General features: G+C 41.9%; 2 protein-coding genes across 7 annotated transcripts in view; both read left to right on the top strand.

Annotated features, from left to right (window-relative positions):
- QSER1 (glutamine and serine rich 1) overlaps positions 1-4,082 on the top strand; it is a 43,530-nt gene extending 39,448 nt beyond the window's left edge. For all 5 annotated transcript variants that reach the window (XM_056491895.1, XM_056491893.1, XM_056491896.1 and 2 more), the window contains one exon: positions 139-4,082. In XM_056491895.1, the coding sequence (XP_056347870.1) occupies positions 139-279 (141 nt within the window). In that variant the 3' untranslated portion in view covers positions 280-4,082. The remainder of the gene's footprint in view (positions 1-138) is intronic.
- Positions 4,083-5,162: 1,080 nt separating this feature from the next.
- On the top strand, positions 5,163-21,374 carry DEPDC7 (DEP domain containing 7). 2 transcript variants are annotated; one of them, XM_056493614.1, is made up of 10 exons: positions 5,163-5,397; positions 5,554-5,629; positions 15,157-15,544; positions 17,075-17,205; positions 18,039-18,228; positions 18,976-19,190; positions 20,270-20,412; positions 20,594-20,719; positions 20,805-20,883; positions 21,053-21,374. In XM_056493614.1, exons 3-10 carry the CDS (start codon positions 15,390-15,392, stop codon positions 21,265-21,267), a joined length of 1,254 nt encoding a protein of 417 aa, XP_056349589.1. In that variant the 5' UTR covers positions 5,163-5,397; positions 5,554-5,629; positions 15,157-15,389; the 3' UTR covers positions 21,268-21,374. The 2 variants fall into 2 exon arrangements, with proteins under 2 accessions (XP_056349589.1, XP_056349587.1); XM_056493612.1 differs by lacking the exons at positions 5,163-5,397; positions 5,554-5,629 and adding an exon at positions 12,624-12,751.
- The last annotated feature ends 1,835 nt before the right edge of the window (positions 21,375-23,209 follow it).

The raw sequence follows: 23,209 nt of genomic DNA, 5'->3' as shown, positions 1-23,209 counted from the left end.
AAAACTTGAAGGTTTTCTGGCAGAGAAAGTTCATGCTTAACTGCAGAGTTTTATAAAAATGAAAATTCTCCAGTTCTGGCAGCCTAACCTGTGTGTGTGTGCATCTCTCTCTCCCCCTCCTTCTCTTTTTTTAAATAGATTTCTTCTGTTCAGAAGACGAGTGCAGATCTAGGCCAGGAAGAGATTGTGCAGCTGTGCATGAAAAACATAAAATGGGTGGAGGATCTTTTTGAAAAGTTTGGTGAACTTTTGAATCGTGTCCAGCAGAAATGCTCATAACAAACATGTATCCCAAATCTCCCATTTTTCTACGGCACTAACCTGATGGAACAGAAAGCTCCGAGAGAGGCTCTGATTTCTTGTACAATGCCAGACTGCATTCTTGTTCATAGCCATTTTTATTTCTCTTTATGGAACTCTGTGCCTTGGCTCTTGCTAAGGAAAAGTGATGCTGCCAAGGAAATCAGTCCTTTGGAGATGGAACTAAACATAAACCTAATCACATTTTTAACCTGAAGAGTTATTTTCGATTTTGTAAACTATTGGATAACTTAGTTTTATTTTCAGAAATGTCTTTGACAAGTGATGAAGCATGCACTACATATACTTTTTTTCTTTTTTATTGCTCAACAGATAACAACACTTAAAATACTACAGATTTTTCCATCCCTGACTAAGTGAGAGAAAAGTCAGCGTTGGGGCGAACTAATTTTTACATGTCTGGCCACCAAATTTAGAGTTTTGTACATTTTGTGAACAGAGCTGGAGTGACATCAGTTTCTGCATACATATATTGCCATCATAAAATCCAGAAATTTCATTATGCTTTATGGACTCCTTTTACTATTGTCATGTTCAGGAGACTGAACATGGAGTTGGTGCAATCCTATGACTGCTTTTGTGTCAAATTATATTGTAATGAAAGACAATGAACTTAACTATTTTCCCTGTTTTGAAGAAAAAAATATTTTCCTTTATACTGTGTTTTTTTTTTCTTTTGGAAAAAAAAATTCAATTGTACATTTTATCTCACTAATAGTTGTATTTTTCACAGAGGAAATATTGTGGTTAAAATTGTTACATGTATCTTTGTAATACACTTTCCATTGTTTTCAGTAAATCCTATTCATTTATATGTTGATTTTATATTGTAAACTATGTATCTCGAGGTAACCCTTTTGTTTATACAGGTTTGCTTCAGTGTTAACCAGAATAATGCATAATGCATACTAGACTAGTTTTGCTTTAAGTGTAGTTGTGTTAGACACTGCAATTATTTTCTGGTATGTGAAAATAAATTTCTTACTAAACTAGCACTTGATTAACTGAGAGTTTAAATGAAGAGCTACTATACTTTATCTTGGTCAACAAAGATTGTTGATTGAAAGTAGACTATATGCAGTGTTAAACACAGCTTACATAATTGTTTGTAGAACTGGCAGTTGCAGAGCTGTTCTCTTTTTGGTGCCTTTCAAGTCTTCAGACATCTTTGTAGCTTTTCTCCCCCTCCAGGTTGCTAACACTTACTAGTGCCACTAGTCACACTCAGACAATGAATGTAATGGGCTCTAATCAGGAGAACATTTTCTTTGAATTTGCCAATAGAATGCCTTACTGAGTCCTTCAGAGTGGAGATGTACTCTACTGGCGTCCTAAAAAAAAAGTCATGTCTTTTTTCAGATAATGTCGAAAAAAACTTCATTCCTTTATCCTTTTACTGCCACTTAGTGCCTTAATTTCAGCCAAGAGAGCAGGGTTCACTATTCATTGGCCAAATGAAATAATGTTCATTGCCATGTGACCTTTCCCCCATGTTTGGATCCTATTTAGTTGTTAAATATTCATTAGACCGTAGAACTATAAAGAGTTTAATGAATAGATGTGAAAATGAATTATTTGATCTTGAGTAAGCAAATAGAGGCTTGAATATTATTAAAGTATGTACAGAATTTTAGCTGATTAGATTTAGAACCTTGTAGGATGTTTACCATATTTCCAAAGCTTTTCATCCTTAAAAAGCAATAATTCTCCTTTACAATTTGTGTGCAGACTAGATGAACAGAAATGGGTGTGTGCCCTTGCCTTTTTTAAAGCCTCTTCCTCGTGGTTTTGGATTAAAAAGGGAGGTCACTGTCGTGTTAATGACACATTGTGCTACTGCTGTGTCTGCAATTATCTAGGAGAGAGAGGTGGGTTTGGGGTTAGGCAGAATATGCAGATTGTTAGAGCAATCATGGAGCTAATTAATTCCCACGGTGAAAAGAAGGGTAGTAGCTGTGGGGATAAGGAATTTCTATAGTTTCAGTCCTGCTGGGCCTGGTAGGAGCTCAAGTTTTTAGGGTGAAACCAACCAGCAGAGTTAGCAGCCTTGGCAGCAATCAGATAAAATGATTTTAATGTCAATGTGCACACTGGAACAGTAGGAAGGTACCTGGCACACTCTTCAGTCACTGGTGGGCATTCCCAAGTTTACTCAGTGCATTCCCTTCCTGGCATGAGGGTGTAGGAGAGGGAGTCACTTGCCCAGGCAGAGCTCTGTAGTCCCAAAACAGTTTGGAAATTCCTAGTCTGTGGTTATAAAAATCATTAGGATACAGACAGAGGGAACAATGGAATCAGCTCCTTGATGGTGCAGAGCAGGTCAGACTTTGCCTCTCTCACACCCCATCCTAATGAAGCATTGAGAGAGTTCTCTGTACTTTCTAGATTACCACTACTGTCTACTTACTGGATTTTCAAATCTAGAAGTTGCTTTAGAAAGCTGCTTTCAGTCCTTAGAAGCTGAAAAAAAAAAATAAATAAATAAATGAGAGGCTTTTGGAATAGCTTGTCCCTATTTAAAAAGGAAATAATTTTAGCAACAACCATAAAAAAAAAAAAAAAAAAAAAAAAGGAGGGGGCAGAGGGGCCATGATGCTCTGCACTGCCATAGAAAGTGACCTGGCTTATTTTGGGCTTATACTTGGCTTATTTTTGTTTCCCAAGGCCAGTTAAACAAGCACTGTGCCTGTAGAAGACAGGAAAAACTTACCTTGAATAAAAGTAACTGCCCCAGACTATTAAAGATTAATATAATGGAGCTTCCATCTTTGTCTTGAGGTGCAAAAATGGTGGCTGGATTGTTAATTTACCAAACTAGAATAAGTAAAAACATGGAACTCTCGAGTGTGTTGAAGGGTCATAAATCAAAGCAAAGCTTTGTTAGTAGGATTGAAGAGGTTTTTTATACTGAAGCAAACTTAAATGAAAAAGTCAATGTACAGATTACTTTTTTTTTGCACAAATACTTTGTTTTCTTGCATTTTTGGTAATGAAGTCTGCACCCACACCTCAAATTTTTTCACCTTTGGAGTAACAGTGAGGTCTTCATCCCTTACTATGACAGTGGAAATTGAGCACTGATTTGACTGCAAGAGAAGATGCACTAGGAAGGATCAAAGCCCTCCTTAGACTATGAATTAGCAAAACAGGAATGAAACAAATTGCATAATCACTTATTTGGCTTTTAATTCCACTATTCTCTCCTTTAGTGTGGCATCCCAATTTACACTGGGATTTGGTTTTATTCAAATACAACATTTCTCTTAAAGGCAGGTTTTGCTTTGAGATGCTACTCCCAAAGTTTTGCTAGCAAAAAAAATCAGAGACAAAATTGGATTGAGAAATTGTTTCTGAAAACAGCTAAGGACTTTAGGGTCTTTGAGGTTCTGTGGCATGTATTGTATTCATATATTGTCAAAATGAAATACTACTTTTTAAAAAGTCAGATCTTACAGGCTGTCTTCCAAGTAAATGATTTCCATAGGAAATATATTTTAAATATTATTTAAATATTTACTACTATTTAAAACAATTTTAAAGCAGAAAAGCTAATACTATGGTCACAAAACGTCAGTGTGTCATCAACCATTTCTTATTTCATTGCCAGCACTTGACATTTGGTCTCTCTTACCCTATTACCAACCTGTGCATTTCACAGGGCACATTCTGCCATATTTTATTATTTAAGCTAATATTAACATGTCATTGGTAATAAATGCATGTTTTTCTGCATATCTGTTCTACATATGGCAAAAAAAGAAGCTAGGGCTAATTAAGAGACACTATGCATTCTTAGTCCAGATTTTCAGGTGGTCCATAATACAATGTATGGAAATGTGAAAAAAGGACAGTTTTGTACCATTCATGATGTTATTAACTAAACCCATTAAAGTGAAAACACTTTTTAAACAAAAACCTTATAATGCTTAGTCATTTGTTATTAAAATATTAAGTCTTGAAAAGTTAAGATTGTTGGAAACAAATTGATAATTTGGACTATATTTTCTGCTTGCAACAAGAAGGAATACAGTTCTAAGGTTTGGGGTTTTTTTTTTCCACTATTTTGCCTGAATTGAGCATGTCTGGTTGATCTGGATTTTTTACTTCTGGGTTTACATGTTCTGAATTAATTTGTGCAATCCAGCTGCCAGATCTTGAACTGCTGCTGTGTTGGGGTAAGAAAGAGTCTGCTGCTGTGATTCAGGTGGAGTTTACCTGAATTTTAGTATTTTCATTTGTTTTCTTTCTTGCTCAACTAGAATGTCACCTCTGGGTACCTTAGAAATGGTGTTTCACAGAGTTTTGGTATTTTTGCCCACCAGCTACAGTGAATTACCCTGGATATTCTTACCACTGTTTTTTTGTTTTGTTTTGTTTTTTGGTTTTTTTTTTGTTTTGTTTTTTTTGTTTTTTGTTGTTGTTGTTGTTGTTGTTGTTGTTGTTTTTTTGTTGTTGTTATTATTTTTTGGTTTTTGGGGTTTTTTTTTGGCTGAACCCCCATGCTGTGGATATTGTCCATAAGATCCAGGCCTTCTCTGAATAACTTGTTTGCAGAAAAGGGGGATTCTGGAGGCTGGAATATATCTTTTTATGGTCCTCTGTATAAGCTTCTTCCCAAACCAAGGGGAATATAAAATGAGTCATTTTCCCATGAAACTGATTGTTGTTTTCTCCAAAAAACACTTTGGGAAGCAGGTAGGCAGAGAAAGTCCTGAAGATTCCAATGCTGTGTTTCAGATACAACCTTTAATTTCTGAAGGTTTTATTAAAAAAAAAAAAAAAAAAAAAAAGAAAGGCAAGAAGCTGAATGCACACAGCTTTTTTTTTTTTTTTTTTTTTTTAAAAAAGAAAGCAGCTCCTACTGTCAGCAGTTTGTGGGTAAGTATCTTAGGCAATGAAAATTACCCGCTCTGCATTAGCTATTTGCCTTTTCCACAGATAAGCTAACAAATCTTTGTTTCATTTCCAGAAACTGAAGTAGAGAAAACTATCTTAAAATTCCTTTCATTTGATCTCTTACAAGAATACAGCACTAAATACAGAGAACAAACTATTTATGAAGGAGAAAAATAAATGGTGAGTCAGAGAAAACAGCAAACAAAATTTCAGGGCTGTACTCCCTCATTTGTCCTGAGTATGTCTTGGGTTTTTGCTTTTAGAAGTTCCACTGGGCATTTTCTTTTCTTTGTGTGTGCTTATTTTTGGTTGGTTTTGTTGGGTGTTTTTTTTTAGCTACCTGATGCCCAAAGGGTAGAGGGAATCAGCAGTAACAACAGAGCCCATCAGCAGGACTGAAGGAGCAGCTAAGGTACTTCATTTTAATTAAAAAAGTCCTTCTTTATTCTACATGTGTTATTTGAAATCATAAACTGTATAATTGGGAAAACATGCTGTAGCCTTCTCAGACTTCCAGAACATGTGACCTTTTAAGTAAAATTGTGTTGGTTTACATCATCCTTTCCTTTCTAGCCGTGGTGGCTGCTAGTGTGATTTGTCTGTGCATTATTTATGTATCAGATATTTTTGCTGTGGCAACAGAAGGTAAGTGATATGATAATTGAATAAAAGCTGGAGCATCAATGTTTTATTATGTAGTTAGGTCATATGGGCAACTTGCTCAAAGCTCTGGGAGAATAAGGATTTAGAGCTCTTCCCTAAGTAAAGCAGTTTTTGTGGCTTCTGAGCCCTCCCAGAGTTTTGTTGGTGGTCAGAATGCAGAAATTCCTGTCCCTACAGCTTTCCTAACAAACAACAATAAGGGAACAGGAGTTTGTTTCAGTGCTGCATCCAACAGCTTTGTTTAGAGGTATTTGGGGCCAGCCAGAGAGGTAGTTTGACCACAGTCAATGGACTTTGCACTGGAGTTGAAGAGAGTGCTCACGTGTTCTGTGAGAATCTGAGTGTTGCAATTCTGTACCAGCTGCCTTAAATAAACCCCAGAAACCAGGTAACAAGAAATGCTTGGCCAGGGACTGCCACTTTCTTTTTGACATGAACTGTACAAGTTCCCTTTGAGTTTAGTGGGGTAATAAAATTCTGCAGGATGCTACTGGGGACATTTTCCTATCCTACACCATGGGCCTGGCAAAATATGGCATAATTGAGTTAGCTGGCTCCAGCACATTGTACAGTAATATAAAAGGTAAATTATAGATTCCTGCTTCTAGCAGACATAAACAATAAGCCTGATTCCCTTCCCTGGAGCATAAATGGTATGCAGCTGTTTTCTCAGAAAATCAAAGCAAATGGTCAAAATCAGGAATTCAGTTTTGCTCAGCAAATCCATTTAGAGTTCTCACTTTTCTCCCCCCTCACCCATCAGCTCCTCCTGTCCCATTAAGTTGGTGCCACTAGTGAGTGTCACTGTGGGAGGAGCATGGAACTTGTCCCACACTGAAGTTTTCCCACTTCAGGTGGACATCACTGCCCTTTCAGGCTCTCCTCAGCTATGAACTGGTGAGAGCTGCACCCCCAATCCTTTCTGACCTCACCTAAAGCCCCTTTCAGTAGTAACATGGTTTAGTGTTTGGTTTTGTGTTGCAGGAGCAGAGTTAACATTGGGTCAGTAACTGCAGCTTTGTGGAGAAATGGCACCTCCCAGCTGGGCACAGAGTGACTTCTGCTGCCTGAATTATTCAAAGTGTCTGGTTGCACTTGCTCATTCTGGCTGAGCAGGTTTCTGGCGTGCAGAGGAGACTGAGCCTCCACTGTTGTCAGAGGAGTTGTAATCCAGACAGCAGTGCCAGGACACATTTAGAGATGGTGGAGCCAGGCTCTGGTTACAGCTTGTAGTGGTGCTTGATGTCCCAGGAAACCTCCACTAGAAGGAAAAGCTGAAAAACCCACTAAAGACAAAACCCTTTTATCTTTATTAAGGCTGAGAAATGGGGGCTCGTGCCATGACAAGTTGTGTTTGTGGTGAGGTTGCTCCATTCCCACTTGCTTGCCATGAGCCACCTGCAGGACTGGTGCCTGGCAGCTGCTGTGGCTGCTCCTGGAGCACATTCCAGCTGGGTCAGTGTGCACCAGCATGGCTCAGCCTCTCTCCTGCCCCTGCCATGGTCCCACAGACATTGGTATTCCAGCCAGTGGTGCTCCCAGACAATGTGCCCATTGTTGCCTCCGACAGCCTGGCACCCAGAACCTTCTGTCCTGGGAGCTTGTTTATTGTTCCAGGCTCTTCAGAAATGCCAGGGTGCAATCCTTACAGATCTCACTTCACCATCAAATTCCAGAGCTGCCCATTGTGCTTTCTCCCAAGCCAGGTGCCTCTGGAGCAGCCTCTCCCTGGTGGGGCAGGTGCTGGGATTGCTGTGGCTTCAGTGTTGCCAGAATCTGCACCATCCTCCTTTTGAATTCAAATGTAGGTGGCAAATGGGACTAGGCAGAGTGAATCTGTGAATAGCCTGCTCTGCATCCTAAGGGAGAGTGTCTGTCCTGTCCAGCCCATGGAGCTCAGCCCCAAGCAATCCTCTGCTCTGAGCTACAAAAGGCAGAACCTGCTAGTCAGTACTGAGGGAGGTTCTGTAATCTGCCTTCAGATCTCTCCAGCTTGTCAAACAGCCCTTTGCAATCTGATATTGTGTGAATAGCTCATGTTCTTAAATTTGAGATTATCAGAGAAGACAGTTTTCCAATTTTTATAGGTCCATTTCATTACTGAAAAGCTTTTGCACTGGCCTTTGTATATTCAGGCATTGAAGCAGAGAAGATTTGTTAATGCCATGATAATTGTAGCAATTTTGTAACAGAAGCTGTTGATTTTCCCTTCCATGAGGATCTCTGTGTGACAGTGAACCATATGCTGAACTTTAATTTGTCTCGACCTTTGTGAATGGAATGGAGCAACATTTTAAGGGTAACTCTTTATAATGTTCTCCTTTCATCAGCTTCACCACTGTAATGAATACAGGCATTGTTGATATTTAAGTGGGGAAAAAACAGAAATGTAACTGTTCTAAATAACTGGAATATTTTTCTGAATTTTTATGGTAATTATTAATTGCTCTGCTTCTTTAGAAGCTGACATAAAGATTGGCTTCAACAGATCCTGATGACAATGGCAATACATTTTATGTACATATACATTCAAGCTGTGTTGATATACACTTAGTCTTTAAAGCTTTATTGTTATGGGAAGACATTTGAAATCTAAAGAATAAAGTTTGGTATAGAAGAGTGAGCCTTCTGACGTGTTTGAGATGTAAGAGAGAGATTTGAAATGCAGAGTTCTGTGTTAACCATTTGAAAAAGTGGGATCTAAACTCTTCTGAAAATAAGAAATTGGATTATATTGTTCTGCAAAAATCCCTCTTTATTTCCTAGTCAATTTTCAGTGAGAATTCAATATCAATTTTGGCATTAAAAATCTGAATAATAATGGGAACATTGAACAATTCTGGGTTTTAGAACAGCTTATATTCCAGCTTTGGTGTCCTTCCAGATTTTTAAAAATTAATTTATTAAACTTTTTCCTGTGTTTTTTTCAAGAACACATAAAATTTCCCAGTCACTTAACCAAGCATTGATCTGTTGCAGATAAAACAGCAGCACCCCCTATTTTCTATTAATATGCCTCCATCTCTTTCTGACAACACAGCCTCCAACTTTTGTCTTTTTGAGAGTGATCTTGAAATACTTAATCCCACACTCATGTTTTTACTTTCTAAGGACTTATATCTCCTTCATTTGTGCCCAGGGTGTCTAGAAATTACAGCCCTACTTCCCCATCCTGGTTGGCTGCCCAGATTCCAGGTTTTTTATGGGAAAAGCTAAACAGCATTTTGCATGCAGGTGTGCATCATTCCTCTGTCCTCTTGTGAGCTGCAGGTTTCCATTTTGCCTTCTCCCTCCATGATCAGACAAGACCTGAATGTGGGTCTTTATCATCTTCTTTATCCTTGAGCAAACACTTAATTGACATAAGGAAGTTAATCAGCAGATGTGCCTGAAATTGTGGCTGTTGAATTTAAATACTCTGTTTCTGCTTTATGCTTCTAATTAAACCTTAAAGGTCTTACATGAGACTCAGAAATTCTTGAAAAATGAAGTTAAGTTCTTCAAAACATAACCATTCTCTTGATCCTTTTGTAGCTGGTAGGAGTATTTCTAGATGACCTGGAAATAAATGAAAATAGATTTTTAATTTGCTATAAATTTGCTATTTTAATTTGCTATAAAATTCTTTATAACAGTTGCAAAGAATCTGACACAGCTGTACAAACTAGGACTTTTGTTAAAAATACATTGGTCTCAAATGATTTTATGAATTAATTATGTTAATTGTATTTTTGTAGTTGGCATTCTCTTGTGCATCCTGTGTTCAGCTTTATGGAGGTTAATTAGGGAAATATGCTGTGGAAGGGGAAACCAGATACAGTGAGTTGTACTGTTATCCTGATCTTTCAGATAATAATAACAGATTTTTATCCAAGATCTTTCCACCCTGGTCTGAGGAATTCCCCCAGCCAAGACTTATCCTGGCTGCACAAGGTTGCACTATTTAAAGTGACTAAATATAGCTATAAACAAATTATTATACTGTCAGTAATTATTTATATATTAATAATCACTTAAAAGTTTAACTGTGCTTTAGGAAAGCATGTTATAATTATGTTATTTTAAGAAATACCAAAAGATAGCATTTCTCAGATACTGTTTGACCACATCTGTTTAACCATAGCCAGTAGCTGCCATCTGCCCCTGTCAAAACTGAAGTGTCAGGGCTGTGGGCAGTGGCAGAAAACACAAAGGCAGAAATCCAGGATAGGCTGCTGATCCCCTGGTAATAAAATACAAGAATAGAAACCTTACAAACTTCTCCATGAGCAGCCCTTAGTGCATTGGCTGTGGCTTGATCTGTTCCCTGCAAGCAGTGTCTGACAAACCATTCTCCACTGTAAGGTGCAATGTTCTCAGCTGAACACCTCCTACTTGGAAATGTTTATGATTAGGTGAACCACTGCAGGATGATTGACTACATCACTTTATTTCAACAACTGTGCAAAAATAAATTATTTTTTTTAAATTAAAATTAATTCCAGTATATTCTGGTTTGCAGTTATGTTTTGGCAATGCATCAAAAGTTCTAGCATCAAGCTGCTACAAATAAAACTGTCCATCATGGAAAACCTCACTGACTGACCTATACATTATATAGGCACCTTATTGGCACCTGTGAATCAGGACTACTTTTTTAAAACATCTTCCCTTCTTTCCCCAAAAGAAGGAATAAATAAATCTCTGTTAGTCACTTCCTATTGTTCAGGGTACAAGAGGAACTTTCATTTTTGCAGGCTGGCATTTTGCTGCAGCTTGACTAGTTTCTTTTCTCTGTGCCCAGATAAGACTTCCTTAACCTAAAAAACTTCACAAAAATTTCCACTTTTAGAACTCCCTTTATCAAATACTGTACTGCTCAGGCAATGAAACATGAAGAAATGTTGTCTGCCACAAGTCTCTGGTACCTAGTTGCCTGTAGTAATTTTTCACAGCTTCAAATGAAGTGCATTATCTATTTTTTTTGCATGCAATGAACAAACTTGTAGTGCCCTACCTGTAAGTGTGACAAATGAGAATAAAAAGAGCTGCCCTGAGCTTCAGTGGACAGCAAATATCCTGCATTTATACCTGCTAGCACAGAATTTGATGTAGAACAGGCTAAAGTTCAATAATGTGATGACTCAAGGTGAATTTTTGAACCACTTGTAACATATTATTTGGTCTTTAATGTGCATTACATACTTCTGATTCTGTGTACTATTGGCTTTGTCTGTGGAAATCAATCCAAAAAACATGAATTATTTTATGTTGCTCTAATGCCCTTCCATTGAGTAAGAATGTCAAAATACTTGATTCTTAGTAGAAAATTATACACAGTAGAAAATTATGTTGGATCTCTCAGCAGTTTGCTGCAGGGAGTAGAAAAAACACTTATTACTCTGAAGATGAATTTATTATTTCTTTTCATTGCAATGAGAAATGCCAGCTGCTATAATGAACAGCTCATAGAAGACATCAGAAGAAAACTCCAACCACATGTGGTGTTCCAGCTGTGTGTCCCAAAGGAACAGCCAAGGACAGTGCTCAGGTTAACCCACAGAAATAGATCTGACCAGTGTGGGGTTTTCAATGACACAGTAAATAAGGAGGAAATAAAGAGAATTAAGAGAACCATGAAGCTCCTGGAGTGGGTCCAGCTGAAGGCAGTGAGGATGTTGGGGGACTGGAGAATCTCTGTTACAAGGAAAGGCAGAGGGAGCTGGGCTTGTTCAGCCTGGAGAAGAGAACAGAGAGGGGATCTCATCCATGTCACAAATATCTAAAGCCAGGAGGATGGACCAGACACTTCTCAGTGGTGCCAAGCAATGGGACAAGAATGGGCAGAAACTGATGCACAGAAGTTCCACCTGAACATGAGGAAGAACTTCTTCCCTGTGCAGTGATCACAGGAACAGATTGCCCAGAGAGGAGTGTGGCTCCCTCACTGAGATATCCCAGACCCTCTGGACACAATCCTGTGCTGGGTGCTCTGGGATGGCCCGAGAGAGGCTGGACCTGGTGTCCACTGTGGGCCCTTCCAGCCTGACCCACCTGGGATTCTGTGCAACCCAGGGACACGTGTCCTGCTGCCAGGAGTGCAGGTGGTGCTCCCAGTGCTGCAGGAAGTGTCAGAGCACAGCTCCCCATCCAGGACCAGTGGTGCTGTCACACCAGGACCATGATCTTGAATAGCAGCAGCTCTGTGCAGCATTTCCACCCTTCCCAGCAACCACTTCCCTATGGATATTGCCAGTTCATCTGGAATACTGTGTCCAGTTCTGGGTTCCTCAGTACAAAAAAGACATGGAACTACCAGCGAGGGTCCAATGGAAGGTCACAAAGATGATGAGGGGTCTGGAGCATCTCTCTTATGGGGACAGACTGCAGGAGCTGGGCTTGTTTAGTGGGGAGAAGAGAAGACTGAGAGGGGATGTCATCAATGCATCTTAAAGACGGGTGCCAAGAGGATGGTGCCCAGCGGCAGGACGAGGAGCACTAGCCATAAACTAAAGCACCAGGAGTTCCACCTCGATATGAGGAAGTTATTTCCATTGGCGGTGGCAGCGCACTGGCACGGACATTGCAAACCCACCGAGCGCGTTCCCGTATCCCGTGCTGCGGGTGGCCCCGGCAGGGCGCTTAGCCCGGACGCTCTCCAGAGCTCCCTGTATCCCTGGCGATCATCCCGCGGCGGTGCCCGGGCGGTCTCTGCCCTGCCAGCCCTGCCCAGGGGCGGGGAGCGGCCGCTCCGCCCCCGCGGGATCCGAGAGCCGCGGGCGCGCCCGGCGCGGCATTCGCGCGGAGCCGGCGCTCGCCATGGCCACGGTGCGGGAGAAGGCGGCGGCTCTGAGCCTCAGCACGGTCTGCAGCCCCGCCGCCAGGCCGCCGGGTACGGCCGGGCACCGGGGCAGCCGGGATGGGGACGGGAATGGGAGCGGGAGGAGCGGCGGGATGCACCGAGGGGCGGCTCTGCCCGCTGCGGGATGCGGGTCCCCGCCGGCGGCAGCAGCTCCGCTCGGCGCCTTTCCCGGCTCCGGGAGATTCAAAAATTGGCCGCGCTCCGGGAGCCGCTTCCGCCGGGGGCAGCGGCAGCTTCGGGCGGGGGATCCGCGGGATCCCTGCCCGTGTCCTGCCCTGATCCGCGGGATCCCTGCCCGTGTCCTGATCCGCGGGATCCCTGCCCCTGCCCTGTCCTGATCATCGGGACCCCTGCCCGTGTCCTGCCCTGATCCGCGGGATCCCTGCCCGTGTCCTGATCATCGGGACCCCTGCCCGTGTCCTGATCCGCGGGATCCCTGCCCGTGTCCTGCCCTGATCATCGGGATCCCTGCCCGTGTCCTGCCCTGATCATCGGGATCCCTGCCCGTGTCCTGTCCTGATCCGCGGGATCCCTGCCCGTGTCCTGCCCTGATCCGCGGGATCCCTGCCCGTGCCCTGCCTTGCTCGCGGAGCTGCAGGTGGGTGCCAGGGAGGTTTTTGCAGCTCCGTGTCCCCAGCGCGGGTTGAGAGCAGGTGCCTCTCTAGCGCAGCGAAAGGAAACTTGTTTTGCGCTTCTTCTTTCTCGACCTTGAGCATCTTAACTTTGTGGAAACTTTTTGTCTCAATGCCACACTTAATTGCGGTTCCCTGAGAAAAGATAGGAAGGCTCTGTGTGTGTAAAGAAGCGGTGATAAAGCCGTGAGTAGTGAAGCATTGCAGGTGGTTCGTGTTGGTGTTTATTCTAGCGTTGTTGTATGTTTGGTGGTGTCGGGTTTGGGGTTCTCTCCTCCCAAAGAGCACGGCTGGCTATTGGAATGTAGGGCTGGAAGCGAATTCTGTGCTCGTAGTGTTTGTTCTGCCTTCCTGACGGTGTCATCAGGTTAAAGTGTCAGCAATTGTGTATCTTGTCTGTCTTGTACTTTTAAAGCTTTGGAAACTGGACATTCTGGGAGTTTTCTACCTTGACTGGTTCAGTGCTGTGTATTGAAAAGCTGCTTTGTTTTTCTTGTTTTGTTTATTTTTTTTTCCCCACCTACATGTATCTTTTCAGTAAGATAACTTGCTGTCTTTCTGGAGTGTTGGTGTGTTCAAACGGTATTGTTTTCTCTCCCTTGCTTTCTCTTCCTCTTCCCAGTCTTTACTGCCCCTCAACCTTTCCTTTCCCCTTGCTTATTTTCCAATTTCTGGGCTTTCTTGTAGCTGGGGATCAGCTGAAAACTGGTGTCCCAAATTGGAATACAACTCTCTAACTAAAGCCACTTCAGACTAAACAGAGCAGAAAAAAAATACCTCCTTTATCTCTGTGGAAAATGCTCACGGTAATATGTTCCAGAAGGAGTTGCATGTTGTTGTTTTTTTCAAACACTGCATCGCACTGTTAATTCATTTGGTTTGAGCTCTGTCACAATCCCAGCTGGCTTTCTGTAGGATTGCTGCCAACTCCTCCTTCCATATTTTGTCCTTCAGCTTTTGATTTCTCTCTTCTTCCTCTGCTTTCACTCTTAGTAAATTATTCATCTGACTTACTGGAAAACATATTCTAATTCTAGCCTCTCTGCTGGCTGCAGCTCTCCCCAGTTTGGTGCCACCTGCAAACTTCGTGTGTTTTTAAGTCCTTGTGGAGGCCGAGTGTAGCCTCAGGTCAAACTGTTGGCTGCTAGCATTTTATTCTAATCAGACTGGTAAATGAGTAATGGTTTCACTGGGGGAGGCAGGACGGATCGGCTCACGGAAGTGGCGCTGGGTGCACAGAGCTGAGGTTTCTGCCGGAGCCGAGGTGGCAAAGGGCTGTCTGCTGGGATAAAGTGGCATCTCAAGAGAACCCATGGACTCGTTAGTGGTGTGCTAAGCACTGATGTTAGGTGGCTTGTGTGTATGCACAGTCCTGTAGCAAACAGGGTTTTCTGACATCCCTGCTTCCCTCTTCCCTGCCCAGCTCTGTGGAGGAACCCGGTGTTAGGAGTGCATACAGCTAGTTTCTGGTTGTGGGACCTGTGTGCTCAGCAGTGGTTCTGCAAGGGTAACCATTAGGTGACCGAGGGACAGACAAAAAGACAGTGTCAAAGTGACACAAAGTGAAAAAACAGGAACTCCTGGTTGCAAAGCTTTAGGCTGGTGTAGTGAGAGGAACCACCAAAAAGAGAGAGGGAGACGGGGCAGAGCAGACAGACTTGCTGAGGAAGTCACAAAGCGTTAATGCCAAAGTGGAAGTCTGAAAGATTGTTAAATCCTGACGAGGTTCATGAAAGCTAGGAGCCAGAAGGGGGCTATTCTCTGTGGCTGCAGCATGAATCCAGTCTTTGTGTGTGCTCCCAGGCTTTAGCTTGGCTCAGAAACCCTTCGGAGCGACGTTCGTCTGGAGCAGCATTATCAGCGCTCTCCAAACTCAAGTGGAAGTGAAGAAGCGCCGCCAGAACCTGAAGTGTTACCATGACTGCTTCATTGGCTCGGATGCAGTGGATGTTGTCTTTGCTCACCTCCTGCAGAACAAGTATTTCGGGGACGTGGATATTTCCCGGGCTAAGGTGGTTCGCGTGTGCCAAGCGCTGATGGACTGCAAAGTGTTCGAGGCTGTCTCAACCAGGGTCTTTGGGAAAGACAAACGCTCCGTGTTTGAGGACAGCAGCAGCAGCCTCTACAGATTCACAAATGCCTCAAGCCAGCCAGAGCTTGAGAAGGATTACCAGCAGTGCACCCCGCAGAGGTTAGTACGTGGAGGTGAAGAGAGATTTTTTACAAGAGGAAAATGTTATGTGTTTTGGGGGAGAGAAAAGAAAACTGTACATTTACAGGGTAAAAATAGACAATGCCTAGATGTTTGTGGGTGGAAGACAGGTAGGAAGAGCAATTTGAAGAGAGTAAATCACCCAACCTACATGGCTACTTGTTTTCTCTGTCTGTTATCACCTTGCCTTGGGGGAGGGAGGTGAGAGGGTAGAAATTAAGCACATTTACATACTGATCTAAATCAATACAACCAACTGGAATTCAGGTGCATCAAACAGGGCAATCTTTAGCCACTGCACACCTAGCTCTGGCATAAACCAGTAATCCACGCAACTTCTAAGGAAAAGTTGTTTTCTTCTTTCATCATCTTTGCTTCAGTACACTTCCAATTGAGCTCTTTTTTTAGCTGTTTCTTTATGCATGTATGACTTGTTCCCAGGCAGGGTAGCAGGCTGTTCTGCTGTTATGCTATTGCACTCCATCCTAGAACCAGAGGGAAGTGCAGTGGTGAGGTTTTGTTTCCCTGTTCCTTTAGGAGTGGGTAAAGAAAGTCCTGGTACTAACTAAACCTGCACAAAGCAGAACGTGTAGATGCCACTTTGCCACTTCCCTTAAAAAGTTTTTGTTAAGTGTTCATCTATTAAACTACTGACATATTCTTACAAGAAACTACCTAGTGTATTTAATGCAGTAGTTTTAGCAATGTGCACTTTTGATAATTGTAAATAGTATTGACCCAAAATGGAAAAGCCTTATTCAATTGACACGTTCATGTGAGTAGCAAATGTGAACTGGGGTGCATCAACCCTGATGAAAAAAGTAGTGAAACAGATTTAAAATATTTCCTTTGTCCTCTTTCTCCCCTCTCTCCCACTTGCTCTTGTTCTGTCCTGAAGCAAACTGTCTCAAGCCTTTATTTAAAAAGAGAATTCATGAGAAATTAAAACCACTTTAATTATATGTGCTAGTTAAAAATATTTTCATCACAAGAGCTGTTAAAGTAAGACTTAGAATATATTGAACAAACAGTCATTAAACAGGATTATTCCTGTTTTATTAGTGTGGAATGAAGGTGTTTTTCTTCTGGGCAGGGTGCAGATCCATTGGGTTGCATTTCTTCATTTAGTGAAAGGAACAGATCTGTTGATACGTGCAGGTTGTCACATCCATGTCAAAGATAGTGGACATCAAAAAGATTTTTCAGTGTCCTAAAACAAAGAAGCTGTGAGAATTGAAATCATACAGCTGTGCTTGGAAGAACAGTAATTTTGTGGCTGGAGTGGTTCTGTTACATGCAAATAATTTTGGAAGGTATCATACATGCTCCTGGGTGACTTGGACAGGGGAAGTGTCAGGCAGGGGAGCTGAGGGGGAAGATGATGTAAATATCTATACAGGAGAAAATTTTTGGTCTTGGGATGATTTCCCATATCTGTATGTTGCATGATATATTTGATTATCCATATATATGGTTATAGATATATATAAAAACTGTTTTTAATCTCAGATGTGAGAAGAGCACCTTTTTCCACTCTACCCCATTCAAACCAGAAAGCTTGGAGGATCTTTGGGAAAACCTAAGTCTAAAGCCTGCAAGCAGCCCTCAAATGAACATCTCTGATAGCTTGTCCCGTCGAGGTAAGCCAAATAATGCCACAGCCATTTGTGGGAGAAGGAAGGTACGTCAGGACTGGGAAGACTTGTGCTCCTCAGGTTGGAGAGGGAGGCAAACTGACACTCACAGTCTTTTGGTTTGAACAGCAGGTCATGAAAAGGCAAATTTTTATTTAATCAGACAAGAGGCTTTATCTCTTGACTGAAATAAATCAGTGTTAACTTTTGTGGAGAAGAATACCCAATGCATAGAGGTTGATTTGAGTTAGAAATATTCATAATATTCAGTTACCTGCAGTACTTGTGTGCTTGTTTTAGTCTGGGCAAGTAGTGTGCTGTCAGCTAGAAGTGAACTGCACATCCAGCACTCCTTCACTATTGTGTGAAACTATTCTTGACAATTCGTGGCTTGTCTTTCAGACCAAACTGTGATCTGTGTTTTTTCCTTTGGTTAAAAGTGATAATGCATCCTAGAAACTGTGGTTTCATCATACGGAAATATTCAAGGAAGCTGTGATAAGGAGAATGTCACTGTTGCACTTTTTTTTTCGCCCCTTATCTAGAACAAAGATTGTTTGTGAATTAGAGCACAAAGAGTGTCAGGCACTTCAGACTTATCCGAAAAGCAGTTCTCCCACACTTGTAGTTAACTAAACAAATGGGTAGTTCTTGCCTTTTGTGGTGATAAAAGGCACTTGAAGCTGATAAGAGCCACATGCTTTGCTACTGCAAGTCTCTACTTTGGTAAAATCAATCTGTTAGGTTAGGCCTGATGGGAGGAAGGAGAGTTATCTTTTTTGTGATCAGTTTTTGCCCATGCTGAGTCTCTGTGTGCTTTGTGTATCCACCCTTCCCAGTTATTAATGAAGTGTGGCAAGAACAAACAATTGCTCGCCTGCTGCAGCTGGTGGACCTCCCTCTCCTGGAGTCTCTGCTTGAGCACCAGGAGATCAGACCTCAGCTCCCACAGCCCAGGAAGGCAGCTGGATATGTCATCACAAGTAACTACCTGGACCGAGAGATCCTCAAGGCTTTCAGTGACTCGCAGTGAGTAATCACTGCTGTCCTCTGCAGCTCTGAGAAACTTCCTGCTTTCAGGGGAATGTAAAGCACACTGGGTCTTTGGGTAGAAATGTAGCAGAAAGGATGTGAGCAGGCACTTTTTTCCCTGTTGGAATAACAGGTAAATAACAATTGCTTAGTGAGAGTCTGCTGAACACTGGGATAGTTTTTGAAGGCAATGGCAGCAGTTGATGGTATTCAGAGGGGAAATTCTTTTCTGCATTGAGGGAAGAATAGAGATTTTATAATCATCATGTAAGTTTTTCCTTGAGACATCACTTGTGAGGAACTAGCTTAGCTCCTCCTACTGTATTAAAAGAGCTAAGAATGCTGAGCTTGAAACTGAGCACAGAGTTAAAAACATTCTCTGAAAAACTTGTACCAGTCTGAATTAGATCAAGGTTCATGTTTCTGTTTATCTAGCGATAATTGTGTCCTTATCTAACAGTAGAGGACATGATTGACTTGGGCTTTTACTGCTTGTGACTGTTTACTTGTGGGTTACTAATTTTTCATCTTGATAAAATACATAACAAAGAGACTTATGACTATGATCTACCCGAGTGTATCAGGTGAGGTGTCTCGTGTGTGAATTTCTAATGGCTTAAAGTGCCTACACACAGAGTTTTCACTGAAGGAACCAGTCTACCTGCTCTCTGTGGAAAGCAATGCAGCCAGCTCTGAAGGGCATCTGTAATTAAAGCTACAAACCCAAACTCCCCTGTGTTCCAGGACAGATGAGTGGCTCTCAGCAGCAATTGATTGCTTGGAATATCTTCCTGATCATATGGTGGTGGATATTAGCAGGAACCTGCCTGATCAGCCAGACAAAGCAGATACCTGGAAGCTGCTGCTCTTTGAGAACATCGGTAGATACTACAGCCAAAAAAAGGAGCCACTCTTAAGCCATGCATCTGAAATTCATTTAGGAATTGCAGAACTGTTAGGTAAGTAAAACAGAGCTGTGTTCCAATGCTTATGTGAGATATGTACTAAGAAACTGAGTATTTACCTCAGGAGCCAGGATTAAAAGCTCACTTCTACACGTGTTCTTTTGCTGGTTTTTTTTTTGTTTTTTGTTTGGTTTGGTTGGGGTCTTTTTAAATTTCTAGTCATAAAGACTGTTCTTAGACATTTTGGTTCCTACTGTATGCAGTTCTGCAATTGTTGTTCAAGTCTATGTAGACTGACTGTGAAACCAGGGTGCTATAATTTGGTACTATGGAAGTATCCATGGAAGTCAGATGTCCATGGGAAATTCAATATAAATATAGCCTAGTAGTAAATATTTAGGCTATAAGAAAGCTGAAAGCTGTGTGGATTTTTGGTACCCCATTGACATATTTTACTTTTTTTGTACAAAAATATTTCTTAAATTTTGTTTGGACAGCATATTGGAAAGGTTTTGATGTTTTAGTTCTCAACATTTTATCCCAGATCTCCTTATTTTTCATAAGTTCTCTGCCTTGATTATTCTTCTTTTTCCATGTTGACTGGGATACTTTGCATTTATATCCCATTCTTCCTCTCTACATGATAAAGAGTATTAGTACAACCTACTTCATTTAAACAATGCTCAAGTCTAAGATGGCTATTCTGCATAGTAAGGCAAATTAAAATGTAGCAAAGTTCTACAAATAAATTTGCAATTAATTCATCAAAGTAGCCCATGTATCTAGGACTTACTCCTCAGTTTTTTTGAGATCTTCACTACCACAAGCAGAGGTGATTAGGTTTTTTTTAATAGAACCATTTTCATTTTTTTTGGTGTTTCACACCCCTTTAAGATGTCTGAGCTGTAATTGAATTTAATTACAAGGCAGCTTTAATGCCAGGCTGAATGCCTGCATGTGGGATGTTGTCAGAGAGTCTGCAAGCAGCTCTCCTTAGCCTGGAGAGGTTTTTGTGAGAATGAATTGCTGTGTTTGGCCAGTTCTGTTTAGTGAAATGGTCATTTTTTCAGTGGCTAATTTAGGTGTTTTATGGTAACATTGATTTAAATGAATATACTTTCCTCTCTCCCCAGTGAATGGGAAGATGGAGCAATCTTTAGAAGCTGTCCAGCTCTATTTGAAGCTCCTGGACAGCCAGGTCAGGGAGGAGTTCAGGAGACTGCTGTACTTCATGGCTGTTGCAGCACATCATTCTGAGCTCAAGCTACAGAAGGAGGTAAATCTGCATTCTTAACAGTTGTTTTACTCTTTCTGAAATTCAGAGGTCAGAAAACACCTTTGTAGTTTAAATTTGTGACTATAGGAAAAGCAGTGTCTCAGAAGAGCAAAAGTGATGCTCTTCTTAATGGGGGAGACTAACTCTCCTCTTCTGGTCATTATTTCACTTTGTTCTTTAGAGTGACAACAGGATGGTTGTGAAAAGGACATTCTCTAAAGCCATTATCAACAATAAAAACTTATCCAGAGGGAAAACTGACCTCCTGATCTTGTTCCTTGTTGACAACCAGAGAGATGTGTTAAAGGTAAGAGCTAGAAAATGGCCAGGTTTTGTTTATCTGGTGTGCTCATGGAGAGCTGCTCTTGCATTGTCCTCTTTTTCTGTTCCAGATCCCAGGGGCACTGCACAAGATGGTCAGCAATAAACTGCTGGCTCTGCAGAAAGGCCAGGATCCCAGCAAGATAACAGGTGACACTTCACACTTGTAATCTTGTCATGCCCCAAAATGAGAAATGGGTGGTGCAAAAAGCCTTGCTGTAGCAAAGACTGATTTGATCTAAAGGAGGGTGGGTCTGTAGAATCTCGAGGTGGGTGGAGTGTGGTGATAATCCTCTCAATGTCTCACTTTTCCTTTCAGGTTATACCTTCTGCCAAAAACTTGATGAGAGAGAGTATCGTTCCAACACAGAGAAGACCACAAAAGATGAGCTATTATCTCTATTGAAAGCTATTGATGAAGATTCAAAGCTCTCTGACAAAGAGAGAAAGAGGCTGCTAGGTCAGTTTCATAGTAGTAATCCAAGTATTTTTATGCAGTATTTTGGAGACAGAGTTACTAATATGTGTGTGTGATTACAAATATTGATTACTTTGTATACCCCAGCCGTGAAAACACTAATATATTTGTAAATCTTTTATATTCATGTATCTGCCTAATAAAATTATTTTGTGGAAATGGATGGAATTTATGCAATTATTACCAAAGCCAACAGTACCTGAGTTTAACCTGTATTTATAGGTTAGCTTTTGTCATTCTTTATTGCTATAGGACCAAAATAATATTTCCTTTTCCTCCCCAAAATCCAAGTCTGTTGACTCCATCTGTTCAAGTATCAAAATCACTGAGATGGAAGACACCATGAATGAAATCTCTCTGCCACCTTTTGCCCCAGCACTGAGTTTTATTCTGAACACTTTCTCCTCTAATTTGCCTTGGGTTATGTGACTATCACATAATATTGCTCTTTGACTTGCTGTGTGCTGGAGAGAGCTGAAAAACATGTTCTGCTTGATTTTGCACAGCTTTTCTTCAGGCTTGCCAGCTACCTAACCTATGTGTGTGACAAACTGCTGTCCTGTTTTAAAGCTCAAATGGCACCATATTGAGGAATTGGCTCTCCTGGGGTGGTGAAGTCAGTCTGGATTTTTAAATCAAGTCTGGTTTTGGTTGCCACAGGATGTTGTCTGTGGCTGGTTATCTTCATCCCTGCAGTGTTCTGCTCTGTCTGTAACTCTTACTGGTGGCACCAGCTGTAATTAGAAAAGTGCTGGAGCAAGTGAAGGGCCTTTGGCTTGTCTTGTGGCATTTCTTATCCATGTCTGGTCTACAGTGGAAATACCAAGACTGCAATCATATATATAGATATGTACATATAATATGATTAGACATTTAATTTTGACTCTTGTGGAGTTATCTTTGGACTGATATCACCAAAACTTCGTTACAGCTGCTGTTTGAAAAAAAAACAAATTTTGTTCCATTTAAAGTGTTGAGCTGTGTGCTTTTATTTAGGAACAGAAGCTAATTTAATTATGACAACAAAGTAGTAATAACTGTTACAGTCACGTGGTGAGCTGTTCTTAAAAAACACAGTCCTGTGTCAGACTCATATGTCTCACTAACTAATGCTTCAGTGATTACTGCTGTCTGCTGCCAGGGGCCAGAGTGTGTCTCTGAAATGGAGCTGAAGGCTGGTGTGCAGCAGGACAATGTTTTACTGTGTCCTGGTGGGGGATGGAAGACAAAAATGTAAAAAGCTTCTTCTAGTTAATTAGAAAGGACTTCTAAAAATAACCAGTTCCTGAAAACTAGCAGGGAAGTATAAGCCTTAATAGTAGTTATATAGCTCTTAGTTTTAACTGGAAGGGTTTTATTATAAATGCACTTCCTCAGGAAAAATTGGCTTAGCTCATACTTTAAAATGTGGGGGTGGCAATCCTCGTGGTGGCGTCGGATTGGTTTGCTCTTCAGCAGCAGCGTTTTCCCTTTCTGCCTCCTGCCTGCTGCAGGATCTCGGTTAGGAGGATGAGATTCCAGTCTGGGAGCAGGGCTGCTGCAGTGAGAGTGACAACTCCGTGCCCTTTGAGTCACTGCGCTGCCTCTGCGGCCACCTCTGTGCGCCAAAGCTCTGGCAGGGTCTTCTTCTTCTTAGGGTGATGCAGCTCCTCAGAGTCGCTCACATTGCCCTTCGGAGGAGCTGGCTCTCACGGTGACCTGTATAAGGACAGCAAGGCCAACCCAGCACCGCGCTCCCTGGTTAACGGGGGTTGAGCTGGGCTCGCACGGTGACCTGTCTAAGGTGCCTAAGGCCAACCCAGCACCGCGCTCCCTGGTTCACGGGGTTAATCTGGCTCAGCGCTGTGCAATGGGGCAGACCCCGATCTACCCATCGCTGTCCGGGCTGCGGGGGACTCTGGTTGGGGTCGGGCCCTGCTCCTCCCTCGGTTGTCCCGGGACAGCGGCCCCTCAGCCTGGGCCTAGTCCCGCTCCTCGCTCGGGTTCCCCGGGACAGCG

Source organism: Oenanthe melanoleuca, chromosome 5, assembly GCF_029582105.1.
Source record: "Oenanthe melanoleuca isolate GR-GAL-2019-014 chromosome 5, OMel1.0, whole genome shotgun sequence".
Taxonomy (NCBI): domain Eukaryota; kingdom Metazoa; phylum Chordata; class Aves; order Passeriformes; family Muscicapidae; genus Oenanthe; species Oenanthe melanoleuca.
This window is presented reverse-complemented; position numbering and strand designations above follow the sequence as displayed.